The sequence below is a fragment of the Nelusetta ayraudi genome, unplaced genomic scaffold (genome assembly GCF_046127955.1).
Source record: "Nelusetta ayraudi isolate G7.1 ecotype Tasmania unplaced genomic scaffold, CSIRO-AGI_Nayr_v1 ptg000048l, whole genome shotgun sequence".
Lineage (NCBI taxonomy): Eukaryota > Metazoa > Chordata > Actinopteri > Tetraodontiformes > Monacanthidae > Nelusetta > Nelusetta ayraudi.
The window spans coordinates 9,045,463-9,064,398 of NW_027466098.1; the positions used below are offsets into that span (position 1 = coordinate 9,045,463).

Consider the following 18,936-nt stretch of genomic DNA (forward strand, 5'->3'; position numbering starts at 1 on the left):
GCCGGTTCTTCAGAACAAAAGCTCGTCGGTCGACCGCAGTGTTTTCCCTTCCTAATGTTCAAGCCCCTCGGCTCGCGCAGGCGAAATGTGTGACGGTGAGTGTGTGTGTGTGTGTGTGTGTGTGTGTGTGTGTGTGTGTGTGTGTGTGTGTGTGTGTGTGTGTGTTTGCGCGCGCGCGCGTGGTTTTCTTTTTTTCTTTCAGCTTCCCAATAATGGCGGACCCTTCTCCCGAATCCAGCATCTCCCCTCCTATTGAGAGAGAGAGAGAGAGAGACACACACACACACACACACACACACACACACACACACACACACACACACACACACACACACACAGACATGCAGGCAGAGAGCGAGAGGGAGGGAGGGAGAGGGAGAGTCTCGCCCAGCGGTTCAGGGACACAATTACAGCAGCACACTGTGTTAGTGGACATGGAACTGTGAGTCAAGTCGAGCATTTTTATGCATACATTCATACATATATAGTGGTATATATTGAAAGTGATTTTAAATATGCCATGTTATACACATTTTCAATTCAAATCTATTTTTTCTTTCTTTTTTTTTTATCCCAGACTACAGTGCCACAGTCCACACAATGACCTATCGCAAAAAAATTGCATTCTTTGGTTTACTGTAAAACTGAGGCTGTGTATTACCTTTCACATTTGAGAGGGGACAAGAACAAGGCAGCCACATGGTGGTCTCGGCGAATGGAGCGAAAAACTATAGCTGGGGTGTTGTAAACTAATCTCTGAGATATATCGCGCAGGTATCGCTGACCTTTGTGACATCAAGAAAGTGTAGATTTCCTACACCGTGTGTTTTAGAACATTTATTTTCCTGAAAAGTGAACCATGCAAAACATTCTGAGGAATTTTGGTGAGAAAACATTGATGATAATAATAATAATATATTTTGTATGCTATGGGTCTTTTCACAATAAAAATATACGCCCATTTAAATATTGCATTTGTTGTATCTTATTGTTTCTTAATATCAAGATGTCACATCATTATTAAAATATTAATTACCAGACCTTACTGTCAGGGAGATTTGCAGTGCTTTTAACAAACGGGTAAATACTGCACACGATAATATTCGAATACCAGTCTCTGTCACGATGTAAGATTCTATTAATCCACAATGCTTAGTTTTTACTTGCTCAAACTGTAGAAGATGTATTTTTTAAGTTATTTTTACTCAGACTGATGGCAAGAAAAAATTGCAAGGGAAAACTTCTGTTCATAGATATTTCTGAGCCAAACAAAAGCCAATCGCAAAATAATTACAATATTGAGTTACTCAGAGAGGGTGCAAATACAAACTTTTCATAAAAACATTTGTCATCATGTAATAGATTGTGTCACTCAGTAGCTTTATGCTCGTGGCTGGCAATAGATTTATTGTACATCCACTAGAGGTCTGCTTTTTAAAGACTTACTCACAGTGAACAGTGAAATATTCAACAGCTCTCTATAGAAAATCAATTATCGCAAAGAATTGTCCTTGGGCTATGCTCTGTTTAAGAGAGTTACTGTGAGGATGTGAGAGCTTTTATTACTACAGAGTCTGATACGAATTTGTTGGGCCCTAAAGTAGATTTCATGCCTTTAGTCATACTGGAGAAGACAATACGCCAACATCCATGTTATGATTCAATGAAATGTCGGCAATGCTGAACAAGAAAACATTTGTACGAGCAGATGTTCATGGTGTCATGCATGCAAATTGAAAATCCTGCATTCTCCTGCAAATACTTCCTGTACATTAACAGTATTAAACTTTCAAATGTGGACGTGAAAATCTGGTAGCTGACACAAAAGAGACAATACAAATGTGTCAGGTGGCACTCAAGTCACAAATGTGAAAATGAAACAACCATCATAAAAAAATATCACCGCGCACACAAGTTGTAAAATGTGTGCTGACAGCTCTTGAATTTTGATCGACCGAGGGGGGAAACCACGTCGCTCGGTTCAAGGTGCAAAGTTCTCCATTTGAAAAAGTCCACAGGCTTCTATCCAATCACTTTTGTCACTGTGTTCTTTGCAATATTTACATAACCCCAGTCGCACCGAGACAGATGATTAGGGGTCAAGGTTTCTGTATGCTTATGTACACCACTATGCACACCACTCTCTCCACTCGTAGGCTGGGCCTCTTCTGAAAACATTGTTATTTTAACTCATATATCATGACACATCCACTTTTGTCATGCTTATCCTGGACACAGTTCATAAGACAGACAGACTCAAAAACACAGCTGTAAGCGTTACATGGAAAAGAGAACCACAGTTTCGTTTCATTTGGTTTTCTTTTCTTCCTTCTACCTCAACACTTATTTGCAGCTGAAATATTTCTGGGTCCCGGGGGTGAGCACATTCCTCCACTCACAGTTGTGCAATCCCTGACAATCGCAGATCCCCCATCCCCCTCCGGCTCCCCAGATTCAGTGAACGCTCTGAAAGGCAAGCTGTCTAAACTGTCTGGACAATGTTCTGTGGTGAATCAGCTGCCCTACCAGAGCAGTTTATCAACTCTACTCCTAAAGAGTCTTGACTCGGCACAGAAAAACAACATGACCCACACACATCAATAGCCATGTTATCAATCTTTTGGGTGCGTGGATGCATAGAAACTCTTGTGGTTTATTCCCTTTAGTTAGGATTCAAAGTAAGGAACAGGTATAAAGAACTATATCGTATTAAATTACTTGCTTAAAAAAAAGAAAAACTAAATTGTTTACACGACACCCAGTAATTAAAGCTACAACAAACAAAGGCAATGGTCGGGAATTTGAGAAGGTCTAATATCTCATTTCGTAATCATATTCACATTGAGTTAAAAATAATAATAATAATAATAATAATAATAATTTTTTTAAAAAAAAAAAATAGTGTGGTTGTTTTACTAACAGGAAAATCAGTGCGCTGACGCCTTTTCGCTCTCATGTGACCAAAAGCACGACTCATCACGACACGTCGTAAAAGAACGCTGGTCTTTGTAGTAACTAGAGCCAAGCTTCGTGTTCAAAATGCCACAGCAAAAACTACATTGCCCAGAATGCAACCGGGGTAGGCGAAATTTACGCTTCCTGTCAGATTGAGGAAGATAGCGGACGAACCATCGAAGAAAATTACTAATGTATCGCTATCAGATTGTAGCCTAATTGTTAAGGAGTGTGCTGATTGTGGAGCCTCAAAGGTCCTAACTCGTCCAAACACAATGGTAAACTGTCACATTTCTTTGTTTCATCGATTGTTTCTTCGTAGCCTTGCTAGCATGTCAGAGTTCGCCAGATAACCTCTTCATTGAGCCTGTGGTCAACGGTAGCTAGCTAGAAAGCTATTTATCTCGGCGCACTGTGAATGCAATAGGTTGTTTCAACGTAGACACACAACCCCGGGGTTAGTACGAATGTTAATATTGTGAACGGCTCCCCAGTCGGATGTCAAAATCGATGGGTGTGCTTCAATTAAGGTTTAACGTACATAGTGGCTAATGCTAATGCCGGCGGTGTTCTTTTAACTTTCTAATGTGTCAGAGTGACCCAGCTGCCTAGAAATGTTGCTGGATATAATCGTTTACCAGGGGTACGTTATTACAATTTCTTGAAGGTTATTACAAATTCCTAGCGTTGTGTTTAAAAAATTATGGCTGCTGGTTGGCAAAGCCTCGCCATATAGTCAGAAAGACTTGTGGCAATAGCCGCCTGTTAAATGTTGCGTCTGCTTCTTTCTTCTGTGTTCTCTAGATCCGCTTCATCCTCATTCAGAACCGAGCGGGCAAGACGCGACTGGCCAAATGGTACATGCAATTCGATGACGACGAGAAACAGAAGTTGATAGAGGAAGTCCACGCTGTGGTCACGGTCAGGGACGCCAAACACACCAACTTTGTCGAGGTAAGGGACGAGTCAGTGTTTTATGAGACGGTACCAGAAACTGAACATCCTTGTACATTACCTGGGTAACAGGTCCAACTCCAAGGAATACATGCACATAATGAAATCAGCTAAAGTGCTTCACATAGGATGTGTTTCAGGTATTGTAGAGAGATGCAATTTTTTTTGTCTGCTGTTCTTTTGATTCAAGTTATAATATATATATATGGTGAATATGTTTTGAAATTAAATCAATATGGTGTTTTCTGTTGCTAAAGACATTAAATCTCTTTCCTGTGCATCAACCAACAGCCAAGCTTTTTGATGACTGATTTGTGTTGACCGGCCTTGATTGATAGTTTGTCTTGTAGCGTGACTGTATTTTGCAGCTTTTGCTGTTGATGCATCAACAGCCGTGCAGTGTAAATCGTGTAAATCTCTAATCGTCATAATGGTTTGACAGCGTTTTCAAAAAAATGTTTTCTGTTTTCACAGTTCAGGAACTTCAAGATCATCTACAGACGCTATGCCGGTCTGTACTTCTGTATTTGCGTGGACGTGACCGACAACAACTTGGCATACCTCGAAGGAATCCACAACTTTGTCGAGGTAAATCACATTAGTTTAGTTTATTTGGTCATAATTGTACATAAGCAAACAAACAGATAACAAAGTACATATCATGTAAGCGGCTCATTTTTAAACAGTCCATGTATGAACAAAACATTAAAAACAAAAGGTTCTATGTAATTTTCCTAAACAGGCTCATCATTCCTGGGTTTTACATTTGTTTACCATCTTGTTTTGAAACACTCTTTTTAATACGCAAAGTGAAGTTCACATTTTTTAATTCCTCGTCACAACCGTTCCACAGGTTCACCCTAAATGACACAAGTGCTGATGATATTTGGACCTAATAATGTTAACGTCTTGTCAACCAATTTACTTTCATGATTGAAAAGTAAATTGCGCTCCGCTGGATGAAAGTCAGAATACAACTTGTCAAAAGTGAAATGACATGTTAATAGGCTTTTCCTTTGGTGTACTACCGCAGTTCAGAAAATTGGTTTTCAGAGAATACACGGCTTAAAACTAATGCTTTACCCACAGGCATTGTGGGTGTGTGACGTCAAAACTCTAACATCTATTTTGTTTGTCCGTACATGAATCTTTTTATCTTGAGATGTTTTGGAAAACAGGTTTGAAGCCCCTTATTAAAGCAAACATTGGTTATGTTGTTGATATTGGCTGCCGACAGACAAACAAGTTTCAGTTTGTTTGTGTTGAAAATACTTTAATTGTGCCGCCCAGAAATCTTTAATGCCACTTTATATTGTTTAGCCTCTGAACTGAAAGAGACAGAGAGGTGAGAAATAGAACTGATAGAATCTGAACTGCAGTACAAAATAAAAATAATGAAAAATAAAGTTTTTTTGATGTCATCATTATAAGGGACTAAGTTCAGTGAGACCTGCTGGACCACATTAGAGTTACAGAGACAACAACTAAACACAAAAATAGATGAAAAGAAAAACATATGTACATTTCAAATAAGAAAAAAATGAAAATAAAATTTACAAATTTAATTCAATGTTTGAGCCGAAGTCCTGGAAGTGAAAAAATGGCTTATGGCGTCCTCTTTGGCTTTTAAGGTGCTGAATGAGTATTTCCACAACGTGTGTGAACTGGACCTTGTGTTCAACTTCTACAAGGTAGGTTCATGAATTACTTCAACCATGACAGATTGTTGTTGCACTTGATGTTCCTGTTCTGTCAAATTAGACTCAAAAGAATGTTAAAAGAAAAAAGAAAAAAAAAATTTAGTTTTTTTTTTTTAATGTGCACGTGTAGCAAAAGGAAGTCTTAGTGTAATGTGACATTTTATTTGAATAAAATGTGCTTTTTAACTTTTTTTTTTGTACTGCTTTAAGCTCCCGTTTAACAGGTGCTCAATGCTGCTGTTTATAAATTGCACCAGAATTCTTCATCTCAACAAGTTCTTTTTAACTGTGGTACAGAAAATATTCCGATCAGTTAAGCTTTGTGTTACTCACTGACTCCCAACTCAGTGGGAACACAGAAGCAGCATTCTGCCACTATCTCAGCCATTTGATCTGCGCTTTAAAAAAATCATGACTTGACGTAATTATAAAATACCCTGTTTAATTTGAGTCATGGCTGTTGTCCTTTTCTCGGTCAAGTCTATTTAACGCACTCGACGTTGTCGTGTGTCAGCACAGATTGATTCACGCCACAGCACATAGCAACACATAGCTCCATGTGTAGCAATCTCAGCCTGTATATTTAGTGCCTTGGTGGCTATTTTTAGCCCGGGATGACTCAAACGCGGGCTCGGCTAATGGTGACCACAGGCTACATGATGACTGCCATTGTCGAGCACATTTTTCCAGGAAACCCAACCCCTCCTAACCCCGTGCGGTTGAGGAAACAAAGCCATGTGTGTGCCCGCGCTGCGGCGCTCCAGCCCTGCTTTACCGCCGTCTTCTCATTTCCTGCCCTCGATAACGCACTTCCTGTGTCCCAAGGTGTACACGGTGGTGGACGAGATGTTCCTGGCGGGGGAGATCAGGGAGACCAGTCAGACCAAGGTCCTCAAGCAGCTCCTCATGCTCCAGTCGCTGGAGTAGAAACGCCGGCCATCTTCTCCCTCCACCTGCCCGCCCGCCACTCGGCTGCCCCGGCACCCCAAACTCAATCCTACCGCCCCCGCCCACCCACGTTACCATCACTCAGGAGGGCCCGCTCCCTGCTGAGGGTTTTAGTAGAAATGCGCAATATTGTTTACATATGGATATTAAAAGCAGAAGTTCAGTCTGTTTGTCATAGCAGCTATCCACGGCTTTACATTTCAATGTTTTAACAACTTATTTGCAGCCAGTATGGAAGTTAAAAGAATTTAGTTTTTCCATGTAGTAACCCTTTATTACCCTCCCTTTATACCCTCCCTCTGTCCCATCCTTCCCCATTCATCAGTCTTCCCTCGTTTAATGGCACTACTGTAACCAACAAGCACCACGTTAAGAGTGAAGGGAGCGCACCGATAACAAGCAATCAAGCACTCGCCGCAGCCTCACAGCCAGCCCCATAAATCCACATCAACAGCTGCCGACACCTTGCGCTTGTCTCTCTATATCAGGGTGGCAGGGTGGGCGGGCGGGCGGGCGAGCCCAGCGCTGGAAAGCCCTCCAGAGCAATTGACCCGCTGCGGCAGGTTCACATGGGACGCAGTGTGCTCAGGACAGGAGTGCAGTTTTGGCAATGTGTTATGGCGACCCAGCCCAGGTCGGGCCGCCTCTCACATTAGCCCAGTGGGATCGCACGCTCTCTGCCCCGTTGTGATTGTGTTTTAGCTATTGTACCATTTGGCAAAGAGTTGCAGTACGTGCATTTATTGGTGCTTGTTGGTGACACTAAACGGCAACTACACCCCAGACGTAAAAGACCTAAAGAAACAATACCATGTATGTTTGACGTGTAGCAGTACTGTGAAGTTTGCTTCATGTGGTGTTTCATACAGTGCATCACGCCTATGTTGAATATTGTGGGAGTAACTTGCTCATTCCAGACGGAGTGCGTCTTGCTCAGTATGTATGTGCGTGTGTGTGTGTGTGGTCTCATCACTAAATCTATTTGGCGTCACGTTAATGAACTTTTAACTCTCTCTCTCTCGCTCGAAAAAATGAATAAATAAAAATAAATAGCAAAACCCATGAACTTTAAACCTTCTGGTGCTCATTTCACCAGGCAGCAGTTCAACTTGACTGTTGCAGAACTTTTTATTGATTTTCTTTTCTTTTCTTTTTTTAAAAAAATGCAAATGATACTTACTCATTCCTTAAATGTCAATGTGAGTTTGATTCGAGAATAAATGTTTCTGTCAGTCACCTGCAATTAAAGGACCCATTGTATGTAAATAAAAAGGAACAGAAATATGACTCGTGTGTTCATAATAATAATATATATCAATAACGGTCTTACCTAGTGAGGGCAGTAACATGAAAAGTAGAACCTACTGTTTATTTATAGACAAGGATTTTAAGCACGTGTAATCTTGATGAAGTGAAATACTCTACGGCTTTGCGTAATGACTTCATATGGACTCTGGCCACACCCAGTGATAATGTGGCAGGTCTAGCAGACCATCTTAATGCTGGCCTGCCTAATCAGTGACGATATGCGCCCTGAAACACTGCAAAGCATAGGCACATACAAAGTTCGTGACTATATTACATTGTGGAGTCGCTAAATATTTACATACATCTGATGTGACGAGACGTGCACGTCGACTAAACAGCACAGAACCTACTCACTCTGCAGCACTTCCAAAGGCAACAGGGTTGGCGTTGTCTTTTAAGCACTTTGCCGCCATCTAGTGGCGAAACGCTGGATCATCAGGAAGTCAATCTAAAAGTGGCTGCCCAGAATCAATGCGTCAGTCCATGTATCCACTTCAGCTACATTGAGGCACTCCGGCCGCTGCTCCATCGACCAGGGAACATTAATCCACACGATTGGACGCGGAGGGCATTTACTCTTCATCATACCAGCCTTCAGATATCCTAACCTCACCCTGACTGGCCGGCTGAGAAGTGACTGGACCGTAGAGAGGAAAGAGCACTGAATAAATCAGAGCCGATGGTTCGATTTCAGGCTTCAGTTATGTCAGCTGGTCCGTATAAACCGGATACGTTCCGACTTGTGGCTGAGGGGGGGAAAATAATAATAATAATAATAATAATAATAATAATAATAATAATAGTAATAAATGGTGGAAAATAACTGCAATCTATATTCAGGTTAGACTGCGGTTGAACAAAAGCGTGTTAGACACAAGGTAGCTGCAACAAAGTCCACAAGACGAGGGCTTAACTGAAAAAACAAGCAGTTTACTCGGGAATTGCATATTCATTACAATCGATGAGCAACAGTCACTCTTGACAATAGACAACTCTTATTTACAGTGAGGATGTACAGTAGGATTTGGGCGAATGATTGAACAATTTATTACCAAGTAACAACTGAGTTGGCAAGACTGAGTTGAAAAGACCCCTTCCCTTCGAGGAGTGAGTGCCCGCCGTAGACTGTACAGTAAATACAAGGAGCTGAACGTGAGCTCACTCTGCCTCCTCGCGAGGAAGGGTCCTGCAGGCTGAACGCAATATTGTCAGGTTGTTAACGTGAGTCGCTGCTCAAAGTGTCCCGGGAGCTGAGCGACTTTTCAGCGAGGAGCGCAAACAAGTGGCGCGCAGGTATCAAATAGAGAGAGACCTCAGTTGTTATTTGGCAAGAAATCTGCAATATCTGCAGTTAAAGTTGTCGTTGTTTTTTTTAAATATAATTTTTTTTTTTTAAATCAAATCAAAATGCTAGAGTGAAATATAACCGACAATATGCAGTTGCAGCGTATGAACAGAAACATGAAAATTCAAAAGTAAAAGTGCACTTGCAGAAAGAGGCAAACGGTAACATGATGCCATTTGTTTTCATGAAAACTACTTTTTTTTTTTTTAATGTACCATTTATATATATATGTATATCATATGTATATATTTCATCACTGTCATGTCCCCCACTTTAACGTGATGTTTCACTCGCCCCTCTGACAGATAAAGAGTTTACACTCGAGGACGTCCTGTAACGCTGCAGGAGACTGAGGGAGGTTTGTTTTTGGTTTGTTTGGATCTCGTGCTCGGGTCGACGCCGCCGCCTCCTCCTCCTCCTCCTCCTCTCAGTGCTTCACACAGAGACAGTGCCATCAACTCAACAGCAGGGCGGGAGTTCAAACTTTATTTTCTTTCTTTAAAAAAAACAAAACCCTCGTGACCCAGTTCTCCGTCCGATGCGCGACCAACCGAGCTGTCAGTGTTTACAAACAAACAAACAAAAAAAGGGAAACTCCCCGTTTGTCACTGCGGCCCACGCAGAGCTCCGCGTCTGCCTCGGTCAGGAGACTGAACGTCCCGGAGCAAAGATGTCAGACTTTTTTTTTTTTTTTTCTTCCCTCCAAGGCAATCACACTTGTTTTGACGTCCAAATGAACGAACAAGGGGATAAGAAGAAAATGGGAGAGGAGCCCAGTCAGTCAGCCAAGGACAGACTGGCAGACACATTTTAGACCTGAACACGTCGACAGGGCCACACTTGATCACATGACAGCGAAAATGTTTTTGTTTTTTTGTGCTTTAAATCCACTCTGAGTGGATGTAGAGTGAAGGCCAACCAACAACAACAACAACAAAAAAAAAACGTGGTTCTTCAACTGTTTTACATTAATGCCCCCTAATGGACAAAAAGTAGAACATCAGAACCCAGAGTTGGAAGATTCCATCCCAGGGACCAATAGCCTATTGACTTCTTATAATGGGACTTAAAATAATAGCTGTGTTTTTTTTTTCTGGCCCTCTGGAATCTTCCTCTTCGTCTTTCTTTTTACACGACTGGACATAGATTGCTCTGACTTAAGATTGTATTTTGTCCCTCTTTCCCCCCTTTATTTACAGTAATTCTAATCACTCCATGTTTACCAGGAACGACCAGCTGGACGCAGTTTAAATAATCGATAATAAAAAAATAGACATCGGGGCGTTGAGGGGCGTTAAAGGTCGCACAGCAGATCAAACGAACGATTGGAAACACCTGCAGAGGCCGACAGATGCGCGGGAGCGGCATACCGATCATTTGGAAACAGAGATGGGGAGAAGTAGGAAGCGTTGTGCGTCTAAAATCCAGGGTGAGGGAGCGGAGATAAAACGGCGGCGGGGTGGGCGGCCCGAGCGCAGCCTTCGTCTGGTAAGGCACCGAGGAAACCACCTTCCTCCTGCGCGGAAGGAGGGGGTTCCCTCCTCTTCGTGCTCCCGCCGTCGTCACGCCGAGGGGCTTCCCGTGCCCGGACGCAGGGGCCGAAGGCGCTGCGGGCGGTCCGATCTCGCCGACCGCTTGGCGCAGGTGATCCGAGGGTGTGTGAGACTGCGGAAAGACAGAACGGTCTCACACACCCTGAAGCACCTGGAGCTGCAGTTTGGGGGAGAGAAACAACAGGAACAATTGAGCTCTCAAGCAGCACTGAGGACGTAGACGCTCTCAAGTTAGCCTGCTATGGAGCTAGCGCTGAGCTAATGCCAGTGTGTGTTCAGGAGGGAATAACCGCACGAGCAACATTTGTCAACTGACAGAGCAGCGCTTCCTGTTCCAGCCGGGGCTGATCCCAGGTCAGTTACCTGCAGGCGGGCGGGGGTCCTGGCTGTGTGGGCAGGGGGTGTGGCTCGGGCCCCCCCTCCGAACCCTAGCAGTTACACGGCTGCTTGTTCTGTGTGCTGGTGCCGCGGGGCTGTCGCAGCTGCCTCAGGGAGGCGTCTCCGTACTGGATGCCTGAGCCCATCCTCTCTGGGTCCAGCTCACCTGTGTGACACACACACACACACAACAAAACAAACAAAGTCCAACTGTTTACATGTAAATATCTTATTTCTCCTTCCTACGGTCCTTACACACTGGCAGCGAATTCCACAGAGCGACAAAGCCGCCACGTTACTTTTTCGCTGGTGTCGAATTTTGCGGAGGCCAAATGGCGAACGCCGGACCTCTGACTAATCAAAATGATGTTGGATGATCGATGACGCCACATCAAAACTTTGGCAATTTGTTGTCTCCCTCTGCAAACGTGGAGCCAGTTGACGGAGCAGTCCTTCAAATTTGTCCGACAGACATTCTGAAGTACTGGCGAAATTTCACTGCTTCGTTTTCCACACGTGAAACAAAACTTCTCGGTCGCCACACTTAAAAAAAAAAAAACATCACATCTTTCATTCTTTTGTTTAAATCTGTTCCGAAAAGCTGTCTAAATGATCAGCACACCCAAAAGATTTTTTTTTATGGCAACAGGAGCTTAAATAACGTGTTCGGAAACACTGTTTGTAAGCACCGCTTGCTCTTCGAACAATATTGGGTGAACCCAAAGACTTCTGTTCTTTTTCTTTTTTTAATTCAACCATCACCAGGACGTCATCACTTGAGGATGTAGTCGACTCCATCGTTTCTCCTTCGGGGCGAAAGAAAGAGCCCCAAACTTCATTTACCTAGCAAACTTTATACGCATGTTCGCCTGGCGGTTTTAGCGTGTCCAGGAAAAAAATGCCCGAAAGAAATTTGCATTTTTCGCATCTCTTTGCCCATTGAACTCGGAAGTTCATCATACTCCCAACGACTGAGAAGGTGCGAGCGAAGACCTGTGTACCTGAGTCTATCTTGTTGAGGATGGTGCGGGCACACTTGAGGAAACCCTCCTCCACGTTCTCTCCAGTCAGGGCGCTGGTCTCCAGGAACATCAGCTCTGCGCGGAACGACGTACGGCGAAAGATTAAAAACACGCGCACGCACGCACAGTAGGGGGGCGGGCGGGGGTCATGCATAATGCAAGGCGAGCACGCGGGATGACAGGGAGAAAATATGAAAGGGAAAGATTTGAAAAGCGGCGGCGGTTTGACATCAGTTACCGTTCTCCTGAGCGAAGCGCGACGCCTCCAGGAAGGTCACCTCTCTGTCCGCGTCCAGGTCTTTCTTGTTGCCACAAAGGATAATGATGATGTTGGGGCTCGCCAGCGTGCGCGCGTCCGTCAGCCAGTTGGTGAGGGCGTTGTACGTCTCCCGGCTAGGAGACGGGAGGGTTGAACTTATGTCTTACATTTCATTCGGCGAGTCAACCAGTAGGTGAGTATTTAAACCAAGTTAAACCACAAAACACAACACTAAGGTAGCCAGGAGGGAATTTTCAGAATAAACACCAGGCAAAGTAGAGTTATCAGTGCCATTTGTGACATCACAAAGGGCTGATTTAAAAACAAAATGTGTTTTAGCACAAGCTCTGAAAACAAAAGATTGTGTTTTTCCTTTTCTGGGTGTGCACTGACAGGCCGGAGACACGCACTGAGGAAAAACGCTGGTTAAATTTACTTTGCACTCCAACAGATTTAAATAAAGCATAAAGCAAAAATATCAGGGCTACTTTTAACACCACGCAAGTCTACGGTGACAGAGTTTGTGAGCTTGTAATGATTGTAGGGAATCTTTACCAATCACCTCAGGTTTTTACAGGTGACATTTAGGTCCTGCAGATTGAACGACATACAGAACTAAATCATTGCCTCACACTTTCTGTGCGTGTGAACAAACTCAGAGTTAGCAGGGTGAAAAAAAACAACCCTCCAGTGAGAATGGCATTGCGTTTCTCGCGGTGACGGACCGGATTCAGGATGGGGTTTATAGGAGCGTTTTAGGCCATGATGTCACCTCAGAGGTTTAAGCCATGGAGGCAGGGCAGGGCAGGGCAGGGGGAGGTGAACAGCAGGGTGTGGGTCCTCAGGATAATAGCAAACAGCTGCTCCAGCTAACAGCCAAGCATGGCGTCAGCGCTCGCTCGTGTTGCCTCGGCTTCAGTCCGGTCACGTCCGCCGTCCTGCTCCTCCTGCTCAGACGCCCACGTCTCCGTCTCCCACTTTCTCCCGTTACCCACTCTCTCTTCTTCCACTTCCTTCTCTGATCTACTTTCTCTTCTCCCACTTCCTCCCGTTACCCACCTCCTCTCCGCCCACTTCCCTCTACACTTGCCTGGTGTCACTTCCTGTTACGAGCTGCTACTCTCTGGATTTCTACCTGCCTTCCGCCTCCCCTCACATCTCATCTTGCGCTTCAAAAATGGAGGAAGTGCCGACGCGACCGGTTTACCTGGTAATGTCGTAAACCAGCAGTGCTCCAGCGGCTCCTCGGTAGTAGCTGCGTGTGACGGAGCTGTTGGCAGAGACCCAGGGGTTAGACCGACCCGAGAGCCGCTGCCTTTGAACACAGCGGTAGTGCACAGGGGTTGTGATCCTACCGGAATCGCTCCTGCCCGGCGGTGTCCCAGATCTGCAGTTTGACAGTCTTCCCGCCGACGTTGACCACCCGGGAGCCAAACTCCACGCCGATAGTGTGGTTGGAGTCCTGTTTGACTGCACAAGCACAGACAGACAGACAGAGGGTGGGGCACACTGACTCATTAACATGTTTCCATCGTCTTCTACTGACAGAGGAGGTAAATATATATATATATATTTTTTAAACTTCAACATGTTGACATTTACATTAGCTGACCAGTTATGGCCTGAGGTTATACATCAACATCTTCTGTTTACAGTTGATGAAATGACTAAATGTTTTGGAGAAGCTAAATGACTGAATTGCAGGTCTAAAAAAAAAAGCTAAGAATTGTAGTTTGGCAATAATTTACTTTTTGAAATGTTTCATTTTAGTCAGAGGTAAATAGACTGACCTCAACTTTCAAAGCCAATGTTACATTTTGGTATTTTAATTCCATTTGCCAGGAAACAAGAGGAGAAAACACAACAGAGCCAAACTGTTTTAATAAAATATAACCTGGCTTTAAACAATGCGGGACGTCTGCTTCCACGTCAGACTGCGGAGCGCACGCGTTGTAGTTTTTTGAGCTTAATAATTAGCTACCCCAGAATGTGAAAATATTGACATTTCTTTCCTTCTCGCCTTCGGCTTGCCGGCTCAAACAGTTTCGTCCATCACTTTGAAGAGCGAAAGCCTTCCCGCTGATACAACGTTCCGCTGCGAGTCGAACACATAGAGGCGTGGGAGGGGGAACTCACACTTGTTCTCGATGAACTGATGGAGGAGGCAGGACTTCCCCGTCCCGGCGCTGCCGATGACGAGGAACTTGAACAGGAAGTCTGAAAGCGGTTGGAGAGGGGCAACAGAGAGAGATGTCAACAACACCGGCGTCAGGGTGAAATCCTCAGTTTTCCTCTCAATGCTATTTTTTACTTCCACTTCCACTTTATCCACAGAAATGGTGGAACTCTGGGAAATTTCCTCGGCCGCGACGGAGCGAGCCATCGTTTGCCTCGGCCCTGGAATTTGGGCTGCGTTCAGACTGCAGGCGAATCCGATTCAAATCAGATTCCTTCTCAAATCCGATCTTTAGGGCTGACTGTCCGCACTGGTTTTAGCAAGTGTCCAAATGGGATCTGGCACTGTAGCAATGACGTCGGAGCGGAGGCGTCGTCCAGCATGCGCAGTGTGCGACGTCATAGAATTGCCACGAGAGCTTGGCTTGAATGGAGCTACATTATCTCCCCACAAACTGATGAGCCAATGAGTTTCCTCCTCTGTCCAGGGACTGCTGATTTCCACTCCTTCTGTCTGTTCCATTACGTTACGGCTCCGCACCTGGAATGGCCCATCGGAACAAAACCCATCGGTGTGTTTGGAGCCGTTCAGACTGAGACGCATCTGTCCGAATGCGATGAAACTACCTGCAGAAGGTGGTCTCGAATCCGATTCGATGTGGTTTGTGACTGTTCAGACTACAAAAGAGCCATCCGGTTTCAATCTGGGTGGGCTTAAAATCGGATTTTGGCCGCCGGTCTGAACGCGGCCTCAAAGTCGGGCTGCTGCGACTGCGACGGCTGAGGGGTAAAAACGGCAACCTGGCAAATGATTAGTGACGAGTGCAGAGATTAGCGGCGAGGTGAACACGCTGTGCCGCTTCGCTTGGGTCAACAGGAACGTGGGCGTGGGTGAGACTGATCTCTGCGAGATCTTTGGTTACGTGGCACCGAGCTCTATTATGACGGCGCTCGCGGTGTCGCACGCCACGGCGGCGGCATCATCCTACGCCCTTGTTTGACGAAGCCGCTGTTTTCTCAAGCAGCACGCATTGGAGGTCAGGTTCAAGGTAACAGCAGAAGCGGCGGCCGCAAAAGCAGAGCGAGGCTGTTAAAAGTCAAACGGCGGTGACGGGCGAGCGCGGCCCGGCGGGGATCAAACGCTCGCCGGGCCGCGCTCGGCTTCCGCTTCGCCACTATCGAGCCGTCAATGCGTCTCCTCTTCATCTTTACGGAGCGGAGAGGCAACTCGGCGGCTACCCTCAGCCCGCTGCTCAACCTCAGCGCTTTCATGCTGTTGTACTCTTTACGGCATACAATATTAAATAGCCCAGGGGAGCGCGCGCTAACGGCTCTTATCGGCGTTGGGCTTGTGCCACACGCAACGCTCCGACACGCTCGGGGTCCAGGAGTTCAGGCCTGACGTGTCTTCTAATCTGGCGGCAGAGTGCACAAGGGCACCTGAAGATGTGTGAGACGCCCTCCAGGAACGCAGCGAGAGACCCACAGAAGGCCGTGTAGACTGAGGGGATTAGACACTGGGAATCAAGTCTGCCACGTGTGATATGAACACACACGCAAAAATCAATGTTGAGACTGAGACAAGAGCTTTATTATTTTTTTTTTCTTTTTGAAAAAACAGATTGGCTTGATATTTAAAGAAATTAATTGGAAAATACAGAAATCAATTGCCAACCTTATGCGCTTTATTAATGCTGATTACTTTTGCAGCAGCAGCAGCAGCAGCAGCAGCAGCAGCAGCAGCAGCAGCAGCAGCATATCACATCAGGGTCACATGGGAGAACGTCTGAGACGAATGAAGTAACGTGACTTAAACATGGATGATGTAACCTGGCAGGGCAGAGGGAACATTCCCTGATTGGTTGCACCTCATATCCATCTATCGGCTGCCATGCAACTTTGGAAGTCTTGCCAGAGCCTGTAAAGTGAACCGATGCCTGCTGTCCAGACCCAAAATTGGTGCTGCTTCAGGTTATTGTTTGAGTGGGAAAACACCATCTAGACTGACTGGCACAAAGGAAGTTGAGTTGGCTCTGAAATTCAATTAAAATCTTAAGACAGACTAAAAAAACCCACTGTTGTTGGGGTTTGTTTGATGGGTGAGAGAGAGTTAAAAAGTCAACTTCCTGTCACTCATGGTTAAAACTAAATGAAATTGAATATATGTATTTTTTATATACATATACATATAAACATATATACATATACATATATATACATATACATATATATGTAACTAAAACATTTCATGATACCAAATCACAATACAAGTCAAGGATTATACCAACACTTTCATCTGCATCCCATCGGAGACCACTTAACCTGCGCTCACGGTGCTGGCAATGTTTTGTGCCACTACTACTGCTGCCGCTGTTGCTACAGAGGACAGCAGCAGTGGAGACAGAAATCAATGAAAGGTTATTATAGCTCCCATTAGCCCTCGCACTTGTAGGCAGAGACGGCGCACAGGGATCAAGTTTCATTTGAGGACCGGGAGGAGAGGGCATGGGAGGAAACAGATGGAGGGAGGGAGAGAGAAGCAGCAGCAGCAGCAGCAGAGGAGGAGGATGGAAGTGAGCAATTTCATAACGACTGGTACGAGGGTGTCGGGGCCCATTGTGCTGCTGATGCTATCAGGCACAGTCATGTTAGAGGCATTTGTGCAGATTGCTATGACTCGTCTGTCTGAGACCATGGTGACTGGTTACAGCTGTGATCCCCAAACCTATTGAAGCCAAAGGTCTTTTCAATCTGCCTACAGTGACCATCAAATACTGTGGTTCGTTCCGGGGCCTACCACCTAGAAAGATTGGGCATAATCCATGACCAAATCTGTCAAAGGCTACGTCCTCATATGACTTATTACATTTTTTTTTTTTTTTTTTTTTTAAATGAAACTGAACCTCTCTCGAAATCTCTCGACCACTTGTCATTCCTGGACACACTTTGAAAACCACTGGACCACTGTACATCAAATCTATTCATGCAGTAAGTCTCCAGGTGTGTCTGAAATGCAAAAAAACCAACCAAAAAGTTGTAGTCTGCCTGGTGGGAATAGAAGCGTTTTCCGGCAGCAGTGCGTTAGAACAGCTGCTGTTCCACAGGTGACAGAGACACAGCCTGATGACGAGCCCAAGCTGCCCAACTTCCTCCTTTGAGGCCTAGAGGTTGGCAACTATCCTCAAAGTAAACACAAACTCCACCAAACCTGAATGTGAAACTGCAGAAGCAGGAGAAGTCATCAGACCTGCTTTAGCACAAAGCCCAAATCAACAGCACAGTCTGGCGGCTGTCTATGGCCAATATTTGACTAACGAGCTACCTGGAAACGCAACGCTGACACCATCTTCTAATCGGAAGCGTGAGAAGCCGCGCCACAGTGACATTCTCGGAAGTGAGAAGTGTCACTTAAAACGCCCGACACAAAGCAGCTAAACGCGACTGTCGCGCAGCTAACGTGCGTTTATCACCCATTAACCGCTCGCAGACAAGGCTGAGGTGGCAGCTCCTGCCTGCTGGGGCTAGCGGCGTTAGCCTAGCCAGCAAAGACGGCTTGTCACATCACGGCGGGGTGTGTGTGTGTGTGTGTGTGTGTGTGTGTGTGTGTGTGTGTGTGTGTGTGTGTGTGTGTGTGTGTCTAGAACCGACTTCCAGGGGTGTCCCTCCGCTTAAACATACCGTATGTCTCAGACATGTCGACCCTCGCCGCGTGAAGGACTCAAGTCGGCTCTTTCTGTCTGTTCTCTGCCCGCCGTGACAGCCGTGTGCTCGCCGCGTTCACACCTCTCCGGCGGGGTGTTTATCTGCGATGCTACCGGAGCTTTCCTCCTTGATCCCTTCCTACTAGCTTTCTTTGCTCCGAGCGACCACACAACCAAACACGGCTGCTGCTGCTGCTGCGTCTTACGTCATCCGTCCTCTCGCGGTGCATTCGGGTGTCACTGCCCGGGTGGGATATTTGTCGCGAGGAGTAGACGTGCTGGACGTGACCTACCCGGAAAAATGGGTCTTTTGGGGGGAAGAGACGTGGTCAAAACTAACTTTTCATTCTGTCAATCAACAGATAATTTGTGATGGTGCTAGAGGCTTGTAAAGTTGGTCATTTATGCATATTTACAAGCGTTAGCACAACTGTCAATTATGGGGGAAAAAAATGGAGCCATATTTATTTATTTTTTATATTAAATTTGTATTTTTATCAATGTCGTCAAGAATGAAGACCGTATAGAATAATGTATTTGAATTTGCATATCTGCAATATGCAAAATACACAACATTGTTTTGAAGTCAAAAGGGGAAAACGGAGAGAGAAAACGATAGCAGCATTAGATTTAACGGC

General features: G+C 45.2%; 2 protein-coding genes across 2 annotated transcripts; one reads left to right on the forward strand and one right to left on the reverse strand.

Moving 5' to 3' along the window:
- The first annotated feature begins 3,074 nt into the window (after nucleotides 1-3,074).
- On the forward strand, nucleotides 3,075-7,576 carry ap2s1 (adaptor related protein complex 2 subunit sigma 1). Its single transcript, XM_076036129.1, has 5 exons — nucleotides 3,075-3,233; nucleotides 3,760-3,909; nucleotides 4,384-4,497; nucleotides 5,541-5,600; nucleotides 6,435-7,576. The coding sequence occupies exons 1-5, from the start codon at nucleotides 3,231-3,233 to the stop codon at nucleotides 6,534-6,536; spliced, it is 429 nt and encodes a 142-aa protein (XP_075892244.1). The 5' UTR covers nucleotides 3,075-3,230; the 3' UTR covers nucleotides 6,537-7,576.
- Nucleotides 7,577-8,774: 1,198 nt separating this feature from the next.
- rab4b (RAB4B, member RAS oncogene family) lies at nucleotides 8,775-18,546 on the reverse strand. The gene is made up of 7 exons (XM_076036131.1): nucleotides 18,276-18,546; nucleotides 14,559-14,639; nucleotides 13,778-13,892; nucleotides 13,630-13,692; nucleotides 12,402-12,556; nucleotides 12,143-12,238; nucleotides 8,775-11,307 (listed from the first exon to the last, which is right to left on the reverse strand). The coding sequence occupies exons 1-7, from the start codon at nucleotides 18,289-18,291 to the stop codon at nucleotides 11,192-11,194; spliced, it is 642 nt and encodes a 213-aa protein (XP_075892246.1). The 5' UTR covers nucleotides 18,292-18,546; the 3' UTR covers nucleotides 8,775-11,191.
- Between the last annotated feature and the right edge of the window lie 390 nt (nucleotides 18,547-18,936).